The sequence below is a fragment of the Bolinopsis microptera genome, chromosome 11 (assembly GCF_026151205.1).
Source record: "Bolinopsis microptera isolate Bmic1 chromosome 11, MBARI_Bmic_1.0, whole genome shotgun sequence".
Classification (NCBI taxonomy): Eukaryota; Metazoa; Ctenophora; class Tentaculata; order Lobata; family Bolinopsidae; genus Bolinopsis; species Bolinopsis microptera.
In genome coordinates this window covers 4,735,693-4,762,351 of record NC_087082.1, presented here as the reverse complement: position 1 = coordinate 4,762,351, position 26,659 = coordinate 4,735,693, and the positions used below count along the sequence as shown (strand labels likewise).

The window sequence follows — 26,659 nt, the reverse complement described above, 5'->3', positions numbered from 1 at the left end:
CGGGTGTCTCAGATTCAACAACTATAAAAACCCCAACCACGTTCTTGTACCATTTCCCATTACGGGTTTCCATCAGCGTCTTTACTTCCACCGTACTACCCTTCTGTTGATATTATCAATTTTTGTTATTTGTTCATGACGATATCAATGCAATTAGATGAGAGGTTGAAAAGTTTATATGATTAAACCTTCATATCGTAAAGTTATAAAGCACCACAGATGTAAAAAGCTTTGAAAAAGTTCAACTGCTTAATCAAATGTCACGGTTAGACCAGATTTCTATCTCGTTTACTTAACAACAGCAACTATGATAACACCATCGTAAGCTAGAGGTACTTGTACTACCTTACTCGGGAATATTATTATAGCGGGTTAATTTATGACTGGGAAAATTAATAACCGGGAAAAATATGGCGGACTTTCCCAAAACCCGCCAAATTATCCCGGTCATGTATTTACCGGTGGCCGACCTTTCAAGTTTTTTTTCAGAGGTCAAAAAATTTTCAACCGAAATTTCTGTTTTTGTTACTTGTTAAAGAAGTTGTTTCAATTTACAGTTATTGATATTACTCAGAAATAGAAAAAAAAGACACGTCTATTTAAAGGAAAATAAATCTAAGCAATAATAAGTCAAATCTTCATTAAAGCGTATTCTCATTCTCATTATCGCTAATGTCCCCTCCATTATCATTATTGATATCCCCCTGCTGCTGACCGTCAAATTCGAAGTTGTATTGTTGTCTTAACAAGACTTTCATTTTGTCCGCTAATGGGGCTACTGCTCTGAAGGTCAGCCGGAGCTTAATTTCCTGCCCACCGCTTGGTATTGGGGAACGTCTTGGCTTTGCATATTCAACTGCTCCAGTAATCAATCCACCGTGGACCATGAAATAGTAGCACAGTTTACTCACTTCATGGGCAAGAAAAGTGAGAATCACGGTCCACCCTGAAATCTGATTTCTATAACCAAATTGTGATTTTTATAACGAAATTATGGTAGCAACCGCCAATAAAGTTACAGCCCTCCATCCACTGCTTCAAAAGTCTTCTCTAGCACATATGAGACTTCAGGTAAAATATAATGATCACCACCCCCTTGGAACCCCATAATCTGAGTCGGCGGGTTTTTTTATGACTGGTAAAATTTTTGACCGGGAAAAATATGGCGGAATCTTCCAAAACCCACCACTTTATCCCGGTTATAATAATCCCGAGTAAGGTACTAACCTCCAAGCCGATTGGTAGCGTGGATTTAAATATCGTGAACGAACTTTCGACTCCCTCCGTATCCTCAACGACAATAGTAACTCTGTTGTTCTCCGCCGGAGAAGAAAGAAACGTTACTTTCCCAGCCACGAGCATCCTATCTAATAGAATATAAATCATTTAATCGATAATCAAATGAAGGTTAAGTTTTACATCTTACTTCATATGAAGCGGCAAAATATATAATGAAAACGAGTAACTATGTTTTTTCAACAGTATACGTGAATTATATAGTTAAAATTCGAAAGGGAATTGAAGTTTGTTCTTAGCAAGAACTAAACTGAAGAAATAGGGAACTGAAGTTTCTCGGCAGTGAACATTGGGGTATATAGTAATGAAAGTTTCTTTGTTTTAGCGGAATTCATTGTCATTGCTCTGGGTGTTTGATCTGCAGTTGGTGTGGGCTTTGCTCCTCGGTAGTTAACAGAACAATGGAGTGTACATTTCAGCGAGTTGAGTTTGATTAGACTTGTTGTTATCGATCCAGATCTTTTGATTCTCGTCTGAACTGGAAAAGAGCTTTGTTCTCTGGTAATTAACAGATCAGTGGAGTGTACATTTGAAAAGAGCAGGTAGTGTTTGATTAGACTTATTGTCTGAGGAATTGTTATCGTTCCAGATCTTTTGATCCTGATCTGAACTGGAAAAGGGCTTTGTTCTCTGGTTATGAACAGATCAGTGGAATGTGCATTTGAAAAGAGCGAGTTGTGTTTGATTAAACTTATTGTCTGGGGTGGGAATGGGGAGGGCTTTGTTCCCTCAGTAATTGACAGACTTAATATAGCTGTCTTTGTTGTGATAAACTCAAACACTAACTCAAAGTTTTTGAACAAAACAAAGGAGTGATCTATTGTGATGAAGCATTTGAGGGGTGAACACTATCATAGATTGCAAGAGTGAAATAGCAGACGACGGTTCAACATAACAAGGGAGTTAAGTGTGTTTGATTAGAAAACATAGCTGTGTTTGTTGAGGAATGAGGATAGGTTTGCCTCCTACAGTCTTACAGCAATTAACAAGTTAATGGAATGTGTAATACAAAGGAACGAGTTGTGTTTGATTAGATTTATTGCCTGGGGTGGGAATGGGGAGGGCTTTGCTCCCTCAGTAATTAACAGACTTAATATAGCTGTCTTTGTTGTGATAAACTCAAACACTAACTCGAAGTTTTTGAACAAAACGATGAGATTCCATCGTTGACCAGCTTTGTATTAAATTTTTTCGAACACTATCATAGATTGCAAGAGTGAAATAGCAGACGACGGTTCAACATAACAAGGGAGTTAAGTGTGTTTGATTAGAAAACATAGCTGTGTTTGTTGAGGAATGAGGATAGGTTTGCCTCCTACAGTCTTACAGCAATTAACAAGTTAATGGAATGTCTAATACAAAGGAACGAGTTGTGTTTGATTAGATTTATTGCCTGGGGTGGGAATGGGGAGGGCTTTGCTCCCTCAGTAATTAACAGACTTAATATAGCTGTCTTTGTTGTGATAAACTCAAACACTAACTCGTAGTTTTTGAACAAAACGATGAGATTCCATCGTTGACCAGCTTTGTATTAAATTTTTTCAATATTAATTGGAAGGAGAAATTTTAAGAGTGAGTTATAAAATGGTGAGTTATAGCTAGTAACCTCTCCTCTAGAAATCCCTTTTAGAAATCTCATCTAGAAATTAGTGACTCATAAACTGTACTCACTCTCTTGAAATCTCTTCTAGAAATTAGTGAGTCATAAACTGTACTCCCTCTATAGAAATCCCCTCTAGAAATTAGTGAGTCATAAAGGGTAATCCCCTTCTACTCTTAACCACCAATACTTGTGCTACCCGGGAACATAAATCTCATACAGGGTTAAAGATTCTCTGTCTGGATTTGTATGGGATTTGACCTGGATTTCAGCTATTTTGGGATGGGCCTGGCCCCTGGGAGTGGCCTGAGTGGGTTGGTGGTTGGGAGGTCGAAACTTTATTTTTCTGATGGTTTGGGACAGGTACTAACTATTTAAACCCCTAAACCTGTTCCAAATACCCCGGAACATAAATCCGATACAGCTAATTAGCTAGCTGGGCCATTTCGGCCGGTGAGCCATCTCGGCCGCCACGGGCAAAAAAAAATCATTTTCAAAATCAAAATGGTTTTCAAAATCAAAATCAAAATGGTTTTCAAAATCAAAATCAATATCGTTTTCGAAATCAAAGTCAATATTGTTTTCAAATTTCAAAATCAAAATCAATATCGTTTTAAAAATCAAAATCAATATCGTTTTAAAAATCAAAACCAATATCGTTTTAAAAATCAAAATCAATATCGTTTTCAAAATCAAAATCAATATCGTTTTCAAAATCAAAATCAAAATTGAAATCAAAATCAAACTCAAAATCGTTTTCAAAATGAGAATCGTTTTCAATTTCAATATCGAAAATCGTTTTTTATTTAAATTTAAAAATCATTTTACAAATCAAATTCAAAATCGTTTTTATTTTGTGATTAATTAAATTGTATAATTAATTTTTTAATTCAAAATTTCAGTGAAAATTTTGTTGAGCCATCTCGGCCGCCATACATGAGCGTGAAAAATTGTCCGTGACAATTATGTCCGATTAAGGTAGACAATTTAGGTCTTTCGGTGTTTATTGTTGATGCTGAAATTGACTGTCGAACCCCTGGATAAATTTAAAAATGAAATCACAAATTGTTAATGAAATAAAATTTAAGTTTGATACGATACTATTCAACTATTAAAAACGCGTGTGTTGTTGGTATGTATCAAAATTCAAATATGATCATTATTTCAGCATTCATTGGCATTGCTACATAATCACAGCCCATCAAAGATAAGAGATTTTTTATTTTGAAACCACCGGCACTTCAGGTCTCTTTACATAATTTCACTACGGGTATATGCCTCACAGAATGGCCAAAAAAAGAAAGGTCTCTCAAAATCACAAAACACACTTTATTCCAGTTTTTTTCTCATAAGAAGCTAAGTTGACACTCATATTTTTCTTCCCGGGGGTTGATTTAATCTCATAACCATTTTTTCTTTGAGAAATATTGGCCGGAAAATCTTCCTCCAAAAAAACATGCCTCACAGAATGGCCAAATCTGAATTTCTATAATTTGTTGATGGAGATACTTTTTAAATTTCTATCACCACACGTTGTTAGAAAACCTATTAAGGAATGGGGTAATAACCTAAAACTCACGAAAAAACTGAGCTGTGAAAAATTATTTCACAAACAAAAAAAAGCCTCACAAAATGTCCAAAAAAAATGAAAACGAGAAAATTTTATTTTTCTAAAACCTTTGGCTCTTGTTTCAGGCATGCTGCTGGTATAAATATGCCTTGTTAACACCCCTATATAGGTGAAATTTCTTAGAACTGAATAAAAAGGGCATAATTTCCTACACCAAAAATGGCCATTTTGTTCATATTCCCTGATTTCATGATTTATAACCTTCATTCGGCTGTAAAAACACTCCATCTGGGGTGTTATTGTATAATAAATAGCTTGTGAATACTTTAGACCATCAAAACTAACATGTCTGCATCAATAAAAGGAGTTTTAAATTTTGGCCATTTTGTGAGGCATATTTTGGCCGTTTTGTGAGGCGTGTAGCCATTTTAGCGTTTTTTTCTTCCTATATTGAACAATGTTCGTTTTTTTTGATGAATACTATTCTTTAAACATCTTCTGTCATACTGGTGCCAGAAGTTCTCATCAAAATGCAAACTTAGTTCAAAAATTTGAAAACAAATTTTGTGAGGCATATTTTGGCCATTTTGTGAGGCGTGTAGCCATTTTAGCATTTTTTTCTTCCTATATTGAACAATGTTCGTTTTGTTTGATGAATACTATTCTTTAGACATCTTCCGTCATACTGGTGCCAGAAGTTCTCACCAAAATGCAAGCTTAGTTCAAAAATTTGAAAACAAATTTTCAGTGCTCAAAATTTCTACATAAACAGTCATATTTATGTCAGAAAATATGGTCCTAGTTAATAATTTCACCACAGGAAGTGTTGCCAGAAGACTTTTGTTTCATATGGTATCCACAAAACCTACCAGTCTTATAAAAAAAATTAGTTACAAAAACATTTACAAATTTGGCCATTCTGTGAGGCTAGCCATTCTATGAGGCATATACCCGTTCCTTCACTATATCATAATTTAACTAACTACCTTACGAGACATTCTGGTGACCTGATTTCGGGACGAAAATATGGAAATTTTTCCGAAAACCGCCATTTCTTATCCCAAACTAAACCATGATTCTCCCTCCCTCCCTCCCTCCCCCCCCTCCCTCCCTCCCTCCCTCCCTCCCTCCCTCCCTCCCTCCCTCCCTCCCTCCCTCCCTCCCTCCCTCCCTCCCTCCCTCCCTCCCTCCTTCCCTCCCTCCCTCCCTCCCTCCCTCCCTCCCTCCCTCCCTCCCTCCCTCCCTCCCTCCCTCCCTCCCTCCCTCCCTCCCTCCCTCCCTCCCTCCCTCCCTCCCTCCCTCCCTCCCTCCCTCCCTCCCTCCCTCCCTCCCTCCTTCCCTCCCTCCCTCCCTCCCTCCCTCCCTCCCTCCCTGATCCCTCCCTCCCTCCCTCGCATGATAAAAAACATGCTCCCTCCCTCTCTCTCTCCCTTCCCACATACCTAAGATATGGGGTACATGGGGGCTTATTATTCGTAAATTTGTCCCGATGAGGTTATTTTCAAATTACCTGCAGAAATATATATCTGAAGAAGCCTAAACATTCTGATCATAATTTCCGGATTATGAAAAGTGAAAACTTGCTAAACCGGTATGTTTGTACCCTGATTCCTATTTCCTGTCACAATATTCTGCAAGTTTAGAAAACGAGTATCTTCAGACTAGTTCCGTAAGGTCATGGCTAGTTATGGCTATGGCTGGGCTCAGTGTCTAAATAAGTTGGATGCGGATCCCATAAACCAAACCTCTGGTCTCCTGCCAGAAACGTTGATATGACCGCAAAGATAAATCTTGAAAAATACTTGGCAACTGTTTTTAGAATTGTTATCAGTAAGATGTTATCAACCATAACTATACATTCACAGCTTCTGTCTGATTACATTTTTCTTACTTTTTTACGGAAAAATTACGTTCGCCTTGAGGTTTTTAAAGATAAGAAATACTTTAGATGTAAAACATAAAGAAACAAGAATAAGGTTTTAATATTTTAAAATGTACTATACTATCAATATTCATTTTCAGAAAAAAAGAAAAGGTGCATTCTTTGAATTATTTTCTACAATTCAAGAAACAAAAACCGAAATTCATACAATGCTTGAATTTCAGTTTGTGTTTCGTGAATAATACACAATGATATCAATCGCCATTTAAATCGAAGGTTAACCTTTATCTAAAAAAGGAAGGTGACAAGAACTGTACAGTGTACACAATTCAGAAATTCATCTAGTTCATTCCTGGAAATTAAATGTAAACCTATATCCCGGTTAGGTAATTAAACCAAATTTTTTATTTCTTGATTAAAATTTTCGTCTAAACAATGGAATTGCCATAAAATTTTGTATCACACTGTTTTGTCATTGAACTTTCAACTAAATATAATAATTTTCAGCTGCCCAAGTTCAAGGCGTACAAGTTCTCAGTTGCAGTACAATGACCCAAGTACATCTCCACACAATCCTACACTGCTTGTACCGTCGAATCTAGGTCAGTTATAACAATTTCCCTTTATTCTGGCTTGTGCTCAAATCTACAGCACACGCCATGACAGAAATATAAAATAAACAATTTTTATCAGGATATGAGAGAAAATTGTCAATAAGCCAACAATCTATAAATCCTGAAACATAATCTAACCACTAATTGTTTATCCCACTTGCACCAGGCCCTGTAAGTGTAACAGTGTTGTACATATGTGAAAGAGCGTCATATTGCCTCTCTCGAAATCATGTGGAGACCCCCTATTGACACTAACACCGCCATCCAATATGAAGTCAGGGTAAGTTTCTTATCTACTTCTTATCTACTTCAGTTCTTTGATGACGTCATCCTGTCTGCCGCCCACACACACCACGGCTACCGTCCCAGTACCCGCGTTTCACCTACTCAGCATAGTCTCACTCTTGCACGTGAGATTGTGTTCAACAATGAGTTGAGGGCAAACATTCCCTCTAACTATGTTAGATGAGTCTTGTTTAGAAAATAGGCTGCGGCTTTGCAATTTGCATGGCCAACATTTATTGAGAAATTCAATTAAGTGCGTATCGAAACCTGTTTTTCAACTCTGTCTTCTTTTTCAAAACAGTGCAATAAAATCTGGTTCATGTATTTCTTATTTTGTCCTCGAATTGGATAATCGGATTGGAGGTTGCCAGGTATGGGCAAATTGTAGTCATGGGGTGCCCTGATAATTAGTGCCATAATCCATAAAGATGGGTTTTTCGATAACAACAATAATAGAACGAACTAGAATATACCCCTTCCTATTTGCAGATAGCGTCTGGCCATTTGCCAAAATCAGCACCACTATGTTTATTTTCTTAATCCTCATTTCTCAATAACACAAAAATGAAAAAGGCGGATGAACTTCTCCACTTAATGCCGGTAATCCTCACTTTAACCCGACTGTTTCAGTACGGAAAGTACGACGGAAAAGTAAGGATTGGAACAGAACACGTGCTGCATGACAACAGACACAACGTCCATCACAATAGGAGACACTGTGTCTCCATCCACCCTGTACGGTATCACTGTTACCGGTAAAAACGACAAGGGTCTCGGGACTCCGTCCCAGCCTATCTTTGCTGTCACCCTCACCCGTAAGTCTCACAATATGATCCTTTATCATGCATAATTGATGTAAAGATACGTCAACTTGATTGTGTAGACTTTATGCTTGGTTTTGTATGCTTGTTGTTACACTCGCATGTATAACTGACTTTCATCTCATCCTCAGCCCTTACCTGGGGACCCCAGGCTATTATGTCCATAAACATAAATAATAAAGATTCGGCGGAATGACAGGCTGAGCGCCGCCCAGTAACCTCAGCCCCTATTGGCAGTATTGAATACGATGATCGAGTTTAAGTTCCGGGCAGCAGATGTTGACTAAGTAAAATTTGAGAATTTCGCCAAGCGAACGGTCTAAAAGAGGAAATTGTTCAAATCACCAAAATCTCAAGGTATTTCATTGAAAATGTCAGAAACAAAATCACCGAAAATTGTTTAAAAATGTCGCCTTATTTACTTTATTTACTTTCTTATACCAAGTGCCACAAATCACCACACCGCTAACACTGTCCGGGTCCCACCAGAGACAGACTATCACTATCAGGTGTGGGTATAACAAACTCAGATGCCTCCGACACTAAAGTATCAGTCTGGATCTCCCCATGTGACACCCCTGATGACAGTGTGACTGTGCAGCCGTCAAGTGAGGCTGTTGTTGCAGCACTGGATGGTAAGGTTAAGAAAATTGAGTTTGTGGTGGGGGTTAGCAAGGCTCTCAGTGGAGGGTAAGTGAAATTAATATATATGTACTTGTTCTTTTTTTAGTTTGACCGGCAAAAAATGTTTTTTGTAAACATCCCTAAATTATTTGAACTGTTAGTCAGATCTCTCCCCACTCTTCAGAGTTGACCATGTAGCAGCAGCAACAGGCCCTCACCGCGACGTAGCGGAGATAGTAATCCCCGGTATCTGCGGCCTCCTCATAGTAGTCCTAGTAGCTGGTCTCCTCTACTACCGAGCTTCTACTACAGAAGCTCCCCCGGAGGTACTCCTTCCGGAGCAGGTATCGCTAATGATGACAATGACAAAACCTATGGCATGACAAAATCAGCAATCGTGGATCGATCGAATTAATGACTATGAGTCAGGTTATCTTTAGTGGAGAAATGTGTGACATTTGATTTTCAGTCAAATCGTTAGATTTAGAATACATTGCCGATTTTAGTTAAATGTTATCCACTCGCTATTTTAGTCGATTAATTGATTATTATCGCAAATTGAAATATTGTAAGTGATGATAGAGGAGTGACATACTTATTCTTAGTCTAATATATTTTAAGTTTGCCGTTTGCTTCAGAGCAAGTTTACTACACTTGCGACCTTATACCTTGGCAAACCTAGGGGTTTACCGGTGAAACTGAGAATATAAATGCAAATGAAGCTACATTAATGAAGTTTACTATTCGGTACGTTACGCGAATAATTTCCAAAATCAAGAATTTCAATTGTGATTATGAATTAAGATCATATTTCATTTTTGTAAATTTCAACTTTTTGTTTGATTTGTCTCGATGTGATTTGTCTACATACATGTAGTAGTAGTAGTAGTAGTTGTAGAAGTCTTAGTTCTTTATTGTCAGTACCAAGAGCAGCAGTTCTAATTCTATATTAAAATATAGTCAATCCAGAAATTTTATATAGTCAGCACATAAGTTTCACACAGTTATAAAAAAAAGCAGATTACCAGATTCCCAGTACTAGTAAGTAGAAACTTTCTTAGAACATTTTCAACTTCAAACCCATATTGACTATTACTCAAAGTGTGCTAATTAGTTTACTAATTGTAATTACCAATTGTAATTAGTATTACTAATTGTAGTAATACCGGTCTCAAACTCTTCCAGCCCCTTCTTCATTGTTTGGGCGAACTGACGTCCATAACTTTCCGCAGAATGATCATGTCTAGCTGTGCTCCAGCTGAGCTCGAGTGGGCACCTTTATCGGTACTCACAGTCACACCAGTCTGCTCTACGGCCTCAAGGACAGACGGGAACCTGCATAGTAAACCTGCATTCGTCTCCAACGTTTATTACTTAAAGTTATATAACGATAATAATATATCAAATAATATTATTAAACAACAAACCTCCCGGACACATTTGCGGGGTAGCGGTGTTCTTCCTGTCTGGGACACGTGTCATATGAGAGTGTCGAATGAGAACAGGAAATATTATTATTAACAGGTTCATCCAGAAATGGATACCTCATGAACAGTAATCTTAATATGATATAACGGTCGGTTTTAATATATGTTGGTATTCTGCACTATTCATTGATATTGCTTAGCAACGCGCTAGCCGATTCCCATAAAACTTACCATTTCTGCCGTACCCTCTTACAATTCGTTCACTGTTATCATGTTTCTGTTTTTGGGTATCGTAACTCTGCTGTTCACACCTTGTCCATTGTTAAGGGGGGAGCCATGGGTATTTTTTTGTGAAACTTGATTTCGAGATAGCAGTTGACCAACAAACTAAGACCTGTGACCGAACTTTTGAGGGGGTCCCGGACCCCAACCGCCAAACGGTGCCCGCGGGGCAGCCACGCCCATATTTGGTCCAAATTAGGCCCAATTTAGCCAAATACCCTGAACATGCCCAAAACCCAGATTTTAGGTGCTGTACTTGTAGCTAGTGGTCTCTTGAACTCGTATATAAAAGTTCATCAAGATTGGACACAAAATGACTGAGTTATGAGCCAAAAACCATATGCCCATATTTGGGCATACGCACCAAATTTGGTAGATTTCGTCCCATAAATTAGTCAAATAATTAGCGAACCAAGATTTGGGCAATTTAGTTCAATTTTGTGGTCTTTTCGGCTTAGTATCCACATTTAAACAGATATAAAGCTATACGTAACTTACAGAGAATATGTAGTTTAGGCTTACCTTTCATATAAAGTAAGTTTCATTCAAAAATATTGATATTTGACCAATTTATGGGACGAAATCTACCAAATTTGGTGCGTATGCCCAAATATGGGCATATGGTTTTTGGCTCATAACCCAGTCATTTTTTGTCCAATCTTGATGAAATTTTATATACGAGTTCAGGAGACCACTAGCTTCAAGTACAGCACCTAAAATCTGGGTTTTGGGCATGTTCAGGGTATTTGGCTAAATTGGGCCTAATTTGGACCAAATATGGGCGTGGCTGCCCCGTGGGCACCGTTTGGCGGTTGGGGTCCGGGACCCCCTCAAAAGTTCGGTCACAGGTCTTAGTTTGTTGGTCAACTGCTATCTCGAAATCAAGTTTCACAAAAAATATCCATTGGCCCCCCCCCCCCCCTTAAGTTTTGTAGCTGGAAAGTTTTTTTAATGTAGAGTGGGAACTCTGAGGATTTATAATTCGCATCATTTAGTCATTTCAGAACCTAGAAATAGTGCTCAGAGCTTGTTTTGTGCAGTTAAGTTTTGTAGGTCGAAAGTGTTTTTAATGTAGAGTCTTAGAGTGGGAGCTCTGAGGATTTATAATTCGCATCATTTAGTCATTTCAGAACCTAGAAATAGTGCTCAGAGCTGGTTTTGTGGTTAAGTTTTGTAGTTGGAAAGTCTGAAAAAACTTTTTTGCTTTGTGACGGATGCAACACCGTGGTTGTTGAAATTTTTTAGACAACCAGCTAGCTTTTGAGGAGCGGTTTTGAAACTTTGCATAGCTCTAATTCTTGTGCCTATGCCTTAGTGTATGGAATTTCATAGATAAATATTGCAGTATACCCAAACTATGACCCTTTGAAAAATTGAATGATTTTTTTTCATTTCCGAGTAGTGTTCCTTTGAATGAGAAAAATCACAAGCTAACACAATATGAAACAAAAAAACTTTTGTTGACCTATAAGGTTTAGAGTCTAATGAACAAATTTTAGGTGTCTCTTAACATTTTTAATTTTCACCAAGTGGGATGTTACCGTGGAATTGCACTAGACCATCTTTTTCCAGTCTGTTTATTTCACTGTCTCTACTTGTATGGTGATTGGTGCCCAGATAGTTTGGTATGACTATATTGTATTTTCATACATAATTTTTATGATCAGTCACTGTTCTGCAGTAAACGTTTTTAATCATCTTTTATTGTATATTAAAGTATTCAGATTGTTTGTATATTTGGAGTTCTATAGTAATAATAATTTTTAAATAGAAATTTTAAAATTTAGGGAATTTCATCTTTATTATCTTGAATATTATTTTGATAGGCTGATGAGTTTCATGCAGAGATATCATCCAGTTTTCAAATCTTTTGTAAGAAAACCTGCCAACTTTTCTTGGATATCTTCTTGTTAGGTGTATCTGCCTTATCTAGTCAGGATTTAATTTTCAGTTAATAAAATCCTTAATTTAATATCTTTCACACCAACTTACTTCAGCCATTTATGTTTCAGACCTTATAACTTTATAAATACTGGACCGGGAAGTTGGTCGTTTAGCTCCGGTTTAGCAACGTCCCTGCAGGGACGTTGCATAGACGTTGCATAGACGGTTCTTTTGTTGTTGCATGGACGTTGCATAGACGTTGCATAGACTGTCCGGAGCTAAACGACCAAGTTGCCACTGGACCATTTTAACTCCAGAAAAATGGCTTAACTTTTTGGGGGGAAAGTATCCAGTAAATCACCATTTTATGGTAAATCAGGGTATGGCAAATCAGGGTTTTACTGTGCTACCATTACATTATTTGGCTGCACTAATACTTCATTATTTACCTAGAACATGGATTTGTCAAAGAGAAGCAAAGAATTAATTTCTGGAGCAATTGCTGTTCTTTTACTCATTCTTGCTGTTCTTCTCACACTGCTTCTCGAAGGTGGCAGCTTCTCAACAACCATGCTACCCTTTGATCTGGACGATAGAACCATAAGTTACCCAGTCCTGCCAGACACATTCGGTGGTGTTGTTAACGTGGTAGTGAACTCTGTTGTAGCAGTTGGTTTGATGATCTTATGGCTTCTTCTCCATAAAAATAAAATTGGTAGAAATAAAACAGCTCTATTTCTCCTTGCGGTATACCTTGTTCTGATGGGAGGAATCCTTGTTAACCTTCTCACGAATGTCATTAAGGTCTTTAGAGGTGGTTTGCGTCCTCACTTTATTGCTGGTTGCGAACCAAATGCGACCATTGTGGCTAATTTGCGGAGTAAAAATGAATCTTGGGTAGATTTGAAAACAACTAAAATTATTTGCACACACAAAGGAAAGCCAGACTTCAGGTGGTCATTTCCTTCAGGACATTCTTCTACCGTAAGTTTTGTTCTTGCATAAGTATCCTTGCTACTGCTGTAGCCTGTAGCTTATCATATAAAACGTGGTTTTTGTGATTATTTTGTGAAATGATAATTGATTAGGCCCTAAACTATAAATTATAATATAATATAATATTGGGTAAAATTATGACGTAAATAAACAATAAACCTAATTGCTAATTAATATGTTCACCCGAGAAGCAGCTTTAGTTGGGATACAATAAAATTAGTCAGGAAATCAGTGTGGATGTGCGCCTTAAAAATAACAGTATTGCAAGTAGCATTGTACCTTCAAATTCAGGTGACCTCATTTTTAAAATGAGGTGATTTCATTATTTTGGTGAGGCATTGTATCGGTACCATTTGCGTATACAATACGCAGTAAAGATAGTCCGATAATTTTTTACTTGTATTCCCTGAAATGTTGGATGATGACAATTTACTCAACCCATGATTTCGAAATTCGGACAAAAAGTACCACTTCGATATAATATTGTAGGAGGTTAAAAATACATTTTAAAAGTTTCGTTTGTTAGGCTCGGTATCATGTCTCTTAGTGATCGAGGCATCAAACTAGCTACAGTAGGAATAACGCTGTGTTTGCTACTTTTTGTCACTACTCTCTTGAAATTTACCAGTGTGTTCCCAACACACATACATCCCTTTTGTAAGGATGATCCTTCATTGAACTATCCATCTGTGCCAGAAACTCTAAGTGGACCGTTACTTTTGCTGATGTGCTTGGTGGTACCCCTGCTTTGCTTGATTTTGCCACGTCTCCCCTCCCCTCCTACTGACGGTTTCCTTTATGCTTTACCTTGCTTTGGAAACCTGCTGCACTCATCCTCACTAATGCTCTGAAATGTATGGCGGGAGAGTTAAGACCAAGCTTTTTGGCTCTATGCAAATTGAATGAGTCTATGGTGCTGGTAGGGGACTGTGTTAATAGCACAGTTTCTGCTGTTATTTGCACTGGAGAGGAAGCAATGGATGGCAGACATTCATTTCCTTCAAGTCATTGCTCCCAGGTGTGCCTCTTGTTGATATAATAGATGGAATAGGGCGAGATACCAAGCTACGCCTTGAATTCTAAACCTTGATCTAGAGTAACTCAATTTTCATGGGTAGTGAAATTCTGCTAAAATAACAGCTTAAGAAGTTGAAGTCAATTGGAAATAATAAAGTTGTGGTCCTTAACTGGGATCAAATAGCAGTATGCTATGGTTAATGGTAGACAATTTTTATTTCTTAAGAAGTCTAATTTTGTTAACATTTTCTAATAGAACATATTTCAGGCATTCTTCGGGACTATCTTGTCCATCCTGATAATCCAGGACTTACCCACCGATATTTCAAATGCGTGGAGTCCACTTTGGTTGACAGTCAAAGTGTCCCTCCAATTTTGTATCATTACTTTTTCATCCTGGGTTGCTGTCAGTCGCCTTGTTGGTAAGTGTTAAACTTTAAAGTATGACTGAGTGTACTTTGTATCAATATATAAACACCTGCCAATTTGATTATTATACATACAATAATAAGTTCATTGTTAACTTATTAATCTGAATTTCAGACTACCATCATCACTGGTGGGATGTATTGGCGGGAGGTTTATTGGGCACTGTGTTTGCTGTGGTTCTTTTCAAATGGTTCCTTGAACCAGTCATGAAGCACATATCTGAATTTGAAGATCCTGAAACCTCAGGTATGTCATAAAATCTGATCGAGTGTAAAGATCATAATTACTAAGTGTTATTCACTGTCATTTGCATTGCATATTTGATAGGTAGTTATTATAAAGATGTGTTTAAGGGTAAGGCCTAATTTTGAAGTCTAGTAAATTCTTGAATCGTTCCTAACAATAAGATACCTAATTGCTTACTTATGATTGATTTAATAGCCTCAGGGCTCATGCCTTTTTTTTATCGATAATCCACCTTTTTTGAGAACCATAATAGTAATGAAAGTTTTACGGATTCTTCTCGCTGAATTACCAATATAAATAGCGATGTATATTGTATATTTTGTTTAATTATCAATTGTAATATTAATAGTTGATGTGAATGCTGTGAATGTGAAGGCGAGTGAAGGTGCTGAGCGACAAACGTATCGTATCGCAGGTACCAATCCTGCAAGAAGCACTGTAGTTCCAAATACAAATACTTGTCCAGGGGAACTGAACAATTTTGCATAAAATAGCACAGGGAGTTGAGACACAGTTAATAAACTGCGGAGTGACTAAAATGCTATACAGCAAAAACAGAACGCTCCAACCAAACACTCCACCTACTGATCCTAACCACCCTAACAACTCTCTAGCTCTCTCTATTCAACCCTCATTCCCTCACTCCTCTTGGTGCACAAAACCATTCTAACCTATGTATGTCCCCCCTACGGGTTCCACAAGCCCAACGGTACATAGTTAGACGAAAAACAGAGAAGCCTTGATTGCCAGATCAAGGACTGCATCAGTAGCAGCGAAATACGGATATACCTTCTCCCTTACAGTCAGCGAGCTGACAACTATCTGACTGTGTCTTTTAGGCCTTGCCAAAATTGTGTGATACTGTGCATGTGGATTTTTTGTTGTTGCATGAATCAAACTGTCATTCATGCAAAGAAGCATTGCCAAAAAATCATTAATTTAAATTTCTTGTTCATAAAATGACACACTTTGAAAGTGTGTAATCTTGTGAACGAAAAATAAAAATGAATGCTTCTTTAGCTTTGGCTATCATATGTGATAGATTATAATGTAATAATATCATCAAACACTGTAAGCTACGTGTCTAGGACTCTCGTGACTGTTAGATCTTTAGATCAGTGATTACAAATTCCAAAACAAGATGCTTTCGCATTTCAGAGATGATTAAATAATGATGGGATATTACACCCAGTTTAATTAAATGGGGAAGCAGATAAAGGTGTTTAGAGTTACCACCCTACCAGTAGCGCTCTGAATTGATTGAAATTTACGACTTAAACCTGCGTGTCTCTTATTTTCGTTATTGATTTTTCTTGAACTTCGCTGTTATATTTTGTCATCTTATTGAAAACTTTTAAAACGTCTAGAATTGGCTTGAATTTTAATAATTGCTGTAGCTGAGCTGTTTGCATTCTTATATGTTTCGAATTTAAATCGGCAATTCCATCTGGGCTACAATTATCGTGTCAATGTTTTTTTCCTAGATTGCATGAATGCATGAACTATTCATTTCGCTTCATACACTTTATGTTCTCGGTTTATTAAATTGTTTGGCTGACTATGTAGTATGTCATTTAATAAATGAGTCTTTAATAAGTTAATTAGAAGAATATCGCTTAGTATTTACTATTTAAAGTGATAAATTAGTCAGAAACCTTAATTACAGGTTATAAAGTTGGTTAGAATTTAAAACAGTATTTGAGCTGTGCTCTTATCGTTGAACGTGTACTAACATAAGAAAATAAGAGGAGCTTATGTCAAGGTAATCTTTTTGCGAGGAATATAATTATTAAGCGATGCAATTATATTTATTTCATTTTCCAGTACAGTACAGTTAATTGTTGTATAGTATGTTATATAAATTGGTTTAATTTCGTTTAGCTTGTGAATCTATAAAACTATAACACCTTATCAAGAGGATCGTGATATACAGTGACTTCTGCTTTAAGTTTAATTAATACTTTTCTCCGATCGACTAATTGAAAATTAGACAACCTTTTTTTAAATTATAACAAATTTGTGACATAACTCTCATATAACTGATAATTAAATTTGTGAATTCCATTTGAATAATAATTCAGAAAAACATCATCGATCAGAGAAAAACAAAATTGAACGCTATTGATTCTTTGAATGTCATGATTGACACAAACAATTTATCCGTTAATTGTTATATCATATTACTCTATACAGTCATAATTTTATAGTGCTCAGAATTTTGCTCATTCGTGATTTCCAACAAATTCTGCTTTGCCACGACAGTTTAATGTCATTATATATGAATTTAATGCCAACTTGAATGAGTATTAAGTGGCATATTTAGTCAGTGATCGACCGATATGCTCACCTAAACACAAGGAAATGTTTTTAAAGGAAAAATTTCGAAATCGTTGAAACTTCCTCCTTATTAATGAAGATATCAGTTTATATTTCGACTTTATAAAGTACAGTTATTTAGACAGCATGAGAGTAGGCCTGGCCATCTCGAAGTGATTTATAAAGTACCCTGACATTATAATCAAAAAGAGATGATATTTTACCAAAACCCATAATCATGGGTAGAGCGGACCGCTGCCAGTGTCTCTCTGCCAACTCTCAATAGGAAGGAGAATGCTTGGTAAACTGTACTGATACAGTGCTAACAATATGTATTTATGTTTGTTGCTAGTTACTAGGGACAAAAGGAAATCGCGGCATGTACGGAATCGCGATTTCCCATTATTTGCGACAAATTTTATGTATAGTTTAATATACCGCGAAATTTAATTCGCGGTATCGCGATTTTTGGCCAAAATCGCCGCGAAATCCTTTTGTCCCTTTTTAATACAAGAGTTTAAGACAAAGATGGGTAAGAAAATGTTATTTGATCACCAAATCACAAAAAAATATACCAATTTTAGGTCCTCGCTGTTTTGAATGGTATACATGCGACTGCTTGCTACCTATTGTCTTTATAGTTAAACAGCTACAATTTGGCTTTAGCAAATTGTGAACGATATCTAACCGTCACCAAGGTAACATTGTCTGTATGGCCGAAAACTTGCTTTGTAACAGATGTAACTGTTAGGGGAAGTAAATTGAGTTTCTCATTTTTATTTGAATTTATTATATAAGCCACTAAATTTTTTCATAAAATTGGTCCTAATGTTTAAATTTGACAGTAAAGTGTAAACAAGTGCTGTTAGATGCATGATCTAGAGAATTTACCCCACACAAACTCGTTGATTGCACATGGAGTTGTTTGGTAATAAGCGCAAGAAAAAGATTAAAAAAGACAGTTCGTCAAATGAAGGAGGAAATCTATCGCCTACAAAAAAGCTTCGTTTCAATAACAATTAAGGACAAACTATTGTTCGCCCAGCGACGGACGAAAGCCCCACCAACTTATATGAGCCAGAACGTCCACCTGTTTCTCAAAATTCTCCGCCATCCTCGCTCCGCTTTGAACACAAATCAGGTGAAACTATTAGATTTAGAGATAATTCGAACAAGCAACTGGACAGCAAGGATAAGCGGAAAAAGGTAGCGAAACGAAGATCTCAACTTGGGACAACAAAATCTTTGACAAGAACAGCCAATGTCATGATGGGGACGGAGGGAAATGAATATGGAATGGAACCGTTAATTATTAATATAGGTTCGTGCGATAGGGTGTGTAAACTTTCAATTTATCAACAATCAAATTTAACACGGTGGTTTAACTATTTTCCTTGATTGGTCAAGAGATTGCAGTGTTGTATTCAGAAGTTATGTTTCAAGGATCAGCCATCTGTAAGGAAAAGGCAGTTCAGCAGCATTGAATCCGTTTCTAAATTTATTTGCCTTTTAATTAGTGAATTCTAACTGTGTTTTACTATTTGAATATTCTTGAAACATCAAGTTAGGCTTAAAACTTAAGTTATTTGATGGTTCTTTATCCAATTAGAGAAATAATCAACCTGATTATTTTTTGGAAACTGTCTTTGTTTACAGAATAAAATACTTTCTCGGATGTTCAAATCTGCACTGATTTTCTCCTCGCTAAATATCTAAATTCATCCTGTCATACTAATTCCCCTATCAGCGATTTATCCCATATTGAAAAATTATGGCCTGTAGAGTGTAGACTGCAACGATGAAAATTTACAGTTTTTTTAAAACAATTTCTAAATTTATTATTGGATCGGCAATAAACCGTTCGATTTCGAAAAATATTATTCCATTCATTTTCAGATCCTAACCACTTGAAGCCACAATCGTTCAAAGTTGGATATCTCTACAAAAGGGAAGGAAATGGTGAGTAAATAAGTTCTTTAACGGGTGATACTCGTAAAATATCTGTTCCATATATTGGGACCGTCGACGAGTCCAACTCGGCGCGCGTCCTGGTAGGTTGTAAACCTACAAATAAGTTCTCTACTATTTTGTCAGCACATTTCAGATAAATTATCTTTCCTCATTCCTCAACCTCACACAACCTTTTATATTAACATTATTAGTCCAAATTGTACTTTGCCATCATAAATAATCATTAGCTTTCTTAAAATTTATAACATCCATCGTGACAAGTGCTGGTTAATTAACATGATTAACATTACCAGATTACAAAACTAAGCGCCACTTTCGACTGAGCACGAAGGGTGGTCTGAGGATCTATAAGAACGAGCAAGACAAAGCGACCTCCCCAATTGGTGACATATGTCTCGACTTTATGAGGTGAACTTTTTAAATGAATTCACGTTGCTACTTTCATAAAACTGTTTGAAAACACGGTAAAGCATAGGTATTCATAAAGATTCAGGTGAAAAGAAAAATAAAAAAAAAAGATTCAGGTGAATTTGCAAACAATTTCAAAAATTCTCAGATTCAAATTGCTGCTTTCATAAAAGTTAAACTGTTTTTGGTTAAGCAGATTCATTGGCTGATTAAATTATGGCTGATTAAAAATAAAACCCAAATCCAGATGTGAGCTGCAAGCAGGTGTTCCAGACATCACAAACAAAGACCCCCGATACTTTTTCTGTTTGAAAAGTGACGACCTCTCCGCAAAAGCTTGGTTTTTAGCGGCTGAGTCGGAGTATGAACGGAAAAAGTGGATGGTTTCCCTAGGCTGGCACATTGATAACCACTGCAAATCATCAGTGACGTAAGTGCATTATCCTGAAAAGGTTTTGAGTTTTATAGTCGGATTATTATGACGATTGTGAGATGCATGGTTGTTAATGCCTCGCTGACATCCATGTTTCAGTGATGTGAATGTACTTGGGACAACAAAATCTTTGACAAGAACAGCCAATGCCATGATGGGGACGGAGGGAAATGAATATGGAATGGAACCGTTAATTATTAATATAGGTTCGTGCGATAGGGTGTGTAAACTTTCAATTTATCAACATGTGGGGCTCAATCAAATTTAACACGGTGGTTTAACTATTTTCGTTGATTGGTCAAGAGATTGCAGTGTTGTATTCAGAAGTTATGTTTCAAGGATCAGCCATCTGTAAGGAAAAGGCAGTTCAGCAGCATTGAATTTGTTTCTAAGTTTATTTGCCATTTAATTAATGAATTCTAATTGTGTTTTACTATTTGAATATTCTTGAAACATCAAGTTAGGCTCAAAACTTAAGTTATTTGATGGTTCTTTATCCAATTAGACAAATAATCAACCTGATTATTTTTTGGAAACTGTCTTTGTTTACAGAATAAAATACTTTCTCGAATGTTCAAATCTGCACTGATTTGCTCCTCGCTAAATATCTAAATTCATCCTGTCATACTAATTCCCCTATCAGCGATTTATCCCATATTGAAAAATTATGGCCTGTAGAGTGTAGACTGCAACGATGAAAATTTACAGTTTTTTTAAAACAATTTCTAAATTTATTATTGGATCGGCAATAAACCGTTCGATTTCGAAAAATATTATTCCATTCATTTTCAGATCCTAACCACTTGAAGCCACAATCGTTCAAAGTTGGATATCTCTATAAAAGGGAAGGAAATGGTGAGAAAATAAGTTCTCTATATTTTGTCAGCACATTTCAGATAAATTATCTTTCCTCATTCCTCATATCAACCTCACACAACCTTTTATATCAACATTATTATATTAGTCCAAATTGTACTTTGCCATCATAAATAATCATTAGCTTTCTTAAAATTTATAACATCCATCGTGACAAGTGCTGGTTAATTAACATGATTAACATTACCAGATTACAAAACTAAGCGCCACTTTCGACTGAGCACGGAGGGTGGTCTGAGGATCTATAAGAACGAGCAAGACAAAGCGACCTCCCCAATTGGTGACATATGTCTCGACTTTATGAGGTGAACTTTTTAAATGAATTCACGTTGCTACTTTCATAAAACTGTTTGAAAACACGGTAAAGCATATTCATAAAGATTCAGGTGAAAAGAAAAATTTTTAAAAAAGATTCAGGTGAATTTGCAAACAATTTCAAAAATTCTCAGATTCAAATTGCCGCTTTCATAAAAGTTAAACTGTTTTTGGTTAAGCAGATACATCAACTAAGCACCAATTTGTAATTTAGATACTGGTAATTAAATAATGGCTGATTCAAACCCAAATCCAGATGTGAGCTGCAAGCAGGTGTTCCAGACATCACAAACAAAGATCCCCGATACTTTTTCTGTTTGAAAAGTGACGACCTCTCCGCAAAAGCTTGGTTTTTAGCGGCTGAGTCTGAGTATGAACGGAAAAAGTGGATGGTTTCCTTAGATAACCACTGCAAACCATCAGTGACGTAAGTGCATTATCCTGAAAAGGTTTTGAGTTTTATAGTCGGATTATTATGACGATTGTGAGATGCATGGTTGTTATTGCCTCGCTGACATTCATGTTTCAGTGATGTGAATGTACAAACGAAAGAATACCTTGGCTACAAAAATTCAGACGAACAAGAAAACGAATGCAACACATCGTCATCTAACTCAGATTATGACTCTGGTTCGGATGATGTTTACCAACCCGGTATCCAAAGATCACTGACTCTGAGACTAGTACCACAAATAGCAGAACCTGACGATGACATATACGGAGAATTCGATCCCGGTTTAACGATATCTCAATATGAGATGGTAAGAAATCAGATTCGCTTTAAGTCTCTAAAATCTCATGTATATAATATAAGAGAAAAGTGGATACCGTCAATCGTCAAGGATCGTTCCGAATGCCTGGAAAATACCTGACATTATCCCATTAACCTTATACTCTTTATTAATCTGTATATTAATATCACATTTATGTCAGGAAACAGCCTCCGCCATGAAGGTGATGTCACTACATGAACCAATGAGAGGCTCGCTCGACAGAAAAGCCAGCACAACCCACAACATCATCCCTGATCTTGAGACCAGAAAACCAGTAAACCCTATCATCACTGAAGAGGGAGAGGATGACACTTACATGGAAGCAGGTGATGTAGGTGGATCCTCCGCACTCTCAGTTCAAATGTCTTTGGGAGGTGAACCAATAATGTTTCCACCACAAGCTGTAGATGATGACGATACATTCATGGATGGGTTCTCATTGAAGATGTCCAGTAGTGCTCCTCTGGAAGCTCCTGCTCTGCCAGCGAGCAGACCTCCTTCTTTTTTTGAATCAGATAAACACTATCTCCCTCCGATGGGTTCTCATTGCGTGTCAGTAGATAGAGGAGAATCTGCATCCACGATGCCTCTTCACCACAACCCACTAAAAGATGAAGTGTTCAGTGATGAGGAAAACCTTTACATTGATCACGACGAATTGGCGTCCTGTACAATCGAGGATGATGATATCTATGCTGCACCTCCAACGCTCAGAGTAGATGTGCAACAAAACTTTGTCCCACCTTTTCCACTGAGAATCCCCCAAAATGTGGCTCCAGCTCCCTTACCACCCCGAAATTTACCGCCCAGGCGACCTTCTTAGCGGAGACTTGATCATGTGATCAGATTCAAATCAGCTATATTACAACGACGATTGCGGCTATTTATTGGTAAGCTCTTGGTAATGGTATTTTGCTAGAAAATCGTTGTTGAGGGTTTATCAGACGGACAAGGTGTTTCATTACCGAAATCAAGATATGATCATCCATATAAATTTGATCTGGCAGAGATCATGGTTGCATAGTATAAGTTATGATATACATTTTAATTACCATGGAGGGTCGCAATTGAAAAAAAAAGTAGTAGAACGCTCGTATTATGCTGATAATGACTTTTGACTGTTTAATTTTTGAGGTTTGATTTCTTGTTCTATTTGCTTCAAATTAAGACAACTCGAATAGGTGCTACAACAATTTTAGCAATGTGTAAACTCCGTTATTTAAATTTGTGCTAAAATGGGGCAGCACTGTTGACAGTGTGTTTATCATTTTACTATATATATATATATATATATAAAGCGAGACGATATATATATATTTATCCGTGCCATTTTACTGACACCCACCACGGCATCAACTTTAACGCGAATTTCCGCAAAATCTATAAAATATATACAACTGAAACTTTTTTGACTGGGTGAAATGCTTTAACGGCCTCCAAATCAGTATGAAAAAAATAAAAAATAGGCCAAGAAATAGGAGTTTTAGAGCCCAAAATTTGGTACCCCAAGTGGTGTCAAAAACGCGAATTAAATAGGTAATACTTATTTTAGTCTCTTGAGTCTTAACACCATTTTAGGGTTATACGGGTTCCTGCTAGTACTTATAGTGTGTATGTTATCAGTTACCATAGTGCTGGTGAAATATTCACACTCACCAGCAGGTTTATCTTCAATCTAAAGTATCCCAACTAAGTGTTTAAAATGATTTTTTAAATGTACTCTAAAATTGTTAATAATCTTGGGATAAGAACTTGTCGTGAACTAAATAAATATACATCGTGGGCAATAAGTCAGCGTGAAAATGTTTGGGCTAATAACATAACCATTTTAAACTTTAAACTTTACAAATGGCGTACAATTCCTACTCATTCGAGGAATCACCAGAGGGATCAGTCGCAAAAATCACAAAATTTTATTGTTGGAGGTGCACAACAATTTGGCTCGATCCAATCATTCGTTCGAAAAAAAATGAGCATGATCATTACTTAATTTAATATATATATAATATATTCGAATGATTGATGATAGTAAGTCACATCAGAAAGAATTATCAGAATCAGGAAATTAAAACGGAGAAATAAGCCCAAAAATTTGCTCAATAACGTATGGGCTATAATGACCCACGATCACCATATTATATAATATACAGGTATTGTGTCGTAATAGTAGAGGCTCTTACGGGCAAAAAGACGTGTTTTCTGCTACGAGTTTAGAGACCTAACCGCTAATTGGACACAATAGTATGATGTCTAAGGATCGATAATATGTTAAGAAGTATAAATTTGGCCTTATTAGTCACGTGCTATACCAATGCGCGTTTTAAACTTTGACAGTCTATTACTCTAAGGCAAATAAAGTAATTATATCCATATTTTGTCAGCAATAAGATCACATTATTTTCTATTTAGTGTGAAAATATGAGCTAGAACGGACATAATCTCGCTGAGTTATAGCTGTTTGAAATTTATGATGAACGCGCGGGTGCCAATTGATAACAACTAAATGCTTTTGCGCGTAGTGCGCGTCGAAAATTTGGCAAAAACGCTTGCGGAGTGACAATATTCAAACTTCGATTAAGTATATAAAGTGGGTACTTCTCGGAAAGGAAAAATTTAGGCAAACACGATGTGACTATTTTTGGGTTGATTTAATACAACTGCAAAAAATTATTCAAACTTAAAGCAAAAAAGTCAAAATTTTTACCACTTTTTTGGATTTTTACCTCAGAACAAATAGAGGGATTTGTTTTATTTTTATACAATCTTGTGCGGCTGTCTTTTAGCTATCTTTATGCAAGTTTTGCCGACATGCCAACAAAATTAACTTGCTCAAAATATCAAAAAACATGGTTTTTTGGCCTATTTTTGGCCCAAAAATCGGTTTTTTGCGATTTTACCCCAGAACAATCAGTCCAATCATCTTGAAACCACTTTCAATCGATTCTACGGTCAAAAATACGTCTAGTAAGGTGTATCTGGGGTCCCTAACGTATCGAGCAGACAATGCCCGTAAGAGCCTCTACTATAATGTGATTGAATACAGCTCGATATATGTACTTACATCACCCACCAAATGCAATATGAATTATGAACTACGATAAATCACATTTCTTGCACAACTCGGTTTAATTATTGAGGAAAAGAAGAGGTCTGGTATAATCCAGGTAGGTCGGTTTAGATTAGCACAATTGACGGTACATAGACTCGAGTCACACGTGGGCGTCAGATGAGAGCTAGCTGCTAGACGCTAGTAACTGCAGTTCAGATTATTCCATATACGGTATAATCAATATTGTTAAGTTAGCTAAAGGTGTGTATCATGTGTGTGTTGCCCCTAGCCGCTAATCGCTATCAGTAACACTGATATCTTCAAATGAAGACAGAATTATTTTGAAGTCAGAAAATGCACGCCGTACGCCGATGTACGCCGGGGTGTATCGGCGGCGTTCGGCGTGGCAAAATCACCCGGCGCGGCGGCGGCGTTCAAGTGATCTATGTAATTGTAGCCCCCGGTCCACTCAGCCGAATACCCGAGAAATCGGGTTTGAGGGTTAAATGAGGAGCTGCCCATTGCAGAAAAGTCTCGGGCGAAGAAAGTATGATACACACTACCTTAACCGTCACTGGCCTAATGTATAATAGAATCCTTCGGCTTCCTGTAATTGGCTGGTTACACTTGTGTAACATTGTCATTGTGGCTATTGGAATGTCCGAAGTAAAATAAAGTGTGAGATAAAAAATCCTAATCCATATTTTATGATTTATTGACATTGCATTTGCAACGTGTAAAAATTGAGTTTCTAGCTGGTAGTGCATGTTACCCAGAATGGGTATGAGCAATTAAATGTTGGAAGGGCGTGGCATCCTACAATCGAATTTAAAAATTTGTGCAACAGATTCCTCGCATGAGTTGTAACAGTCTGCCATTTGAAAAGCTACATGTCTTAAACATGAAAAATGACGATTAATCTCAAATAACATCAAACGTTTACATAACATAGTGAACTGAACGCACAATTATTTGTCAAATCGGTTTCTGTATTTGGGTCAGCCAAATATATAAATGTTAATAATAAACAAGCTATTGCTCCTGGTCCTGGTCCTGGTCCTGGTCCTGGTCCTGGTCCTGATCCTGGTCCTGGTCCTGGTCCTGGTCCTGGTCCTGGTCCTGGTCCTGGTCCTGGTCCTGGTCCTGGTCCTGGTCCTGGTCCTGGTCCTGGTCCTGGTCCTGGTCCTGGTCCTGGTCCTGGTCCTGGTCCTGGTCCTGGTCCTGGTCCTGGTCCTGGTCCTGGTCCTGGTCCTGGTCCTGGTCCTGGTCCTGGTCCTGGTCCTGGTCCTGGTCCTGGTCCTGGTCCTGGTCCTGGTCCTGGTCCTGGTCCTGGTCCTGGTCCAGGTCCTGGTCCTGGTCCTGGTCCTGGTCCTGGTCCTGGTCCTGGTCCTGGTCCTGGTCCTGGTCCTGGTCCTGGTCCAGGTCTTGCTCCTGGTCCTGGTCCTGGTCTTGCTCCTGGTCCTGGTCCTGGTCCTGGTCCTGGTCCTGGTCCTGGTCCTGCTTCTGCTCCTGTTCCTGACTAGAACTGGAATGGCCCACAAGTCC

The 26,659-nt window shown here is 37.4% G+C and overlaps 2 protein-coding genes across 3 annotated transcripts in view; both read left to right on the top strand.

Annotated features, from left to right (window-relative positions):
• LOC134822977 (translocating chain-associated membrane protein 1-like) overlaps positions 1-23,320 on the top strand; it is an 80,984-nt gene extending 57,664 nt beyond the window's left edge. Inside the window, exons 2-13 of one of the 2 annotated variants that reach the window (XM_063834271.1) lie at positions 12,739-13,269; positions 14,567-14,720; positions 14,842-14,973; positions 19,186-19,248; positions 19,554-19,668; positions 19,916-20,098; positions 20,201-20,307; positions 20,894-20,956; positions 21,168-21,282; positions 21,549-21,719; positions 21,822-22,053; positions 22,226-23,320. In XM_063834271.1, coding sequence (XP_063690341.1) covers positions 12,742-13,269; positions 14,567-14,720; positions 14,842-14,973; positions 19,186-19,248; positions 19,554-19,668; positions 19,916-20,098; positions 20,201-20,307; positions 20,894-20,956; positions 21,168-21,282; positions 21,549-21,719; positions 21,822-22,053; positions 22,226-22,888 — 2,526 coding nt within the window. In that variant the 5' untranslated portion in view covers positions 12,739-12,741 and the 3' untranslated portion in view covers positions 22,889-23,320. Of the gene's footprint in view, positions 1-12,738; positions 13,270-14,566; positions 14,721-14,841; positions 14,974-18,418; positions 18,611-19,185; positions 19,249-19,553; positions 19,669-19,915; positions 20,099-20,200; positions 20,308-20,893; positions 20,957-21,167; positions 21,283-21,548; positions 21,720-21,821; positions 22,054-22,225 lie in introns of those variants that run through there. The other variant, XM_063834272.1, reaches the window with a different exon arrangement.
• Positions 7,483-26,659, top strand: part of LOC134822983 (RNA-binding protein Nova-2-like) — a 68,980-nt gene continuing 49,803 nt past the window's right edge. Inside the window, exon 1 of the mRNA XM_063834285.1 lies at positions 7,483-7,488. The gene's annotated coding sequence lies outside the window, so the exon portion shown is untranslated. The remainder of the gene's footprint in view (positions 7,489-26,659) is intronic.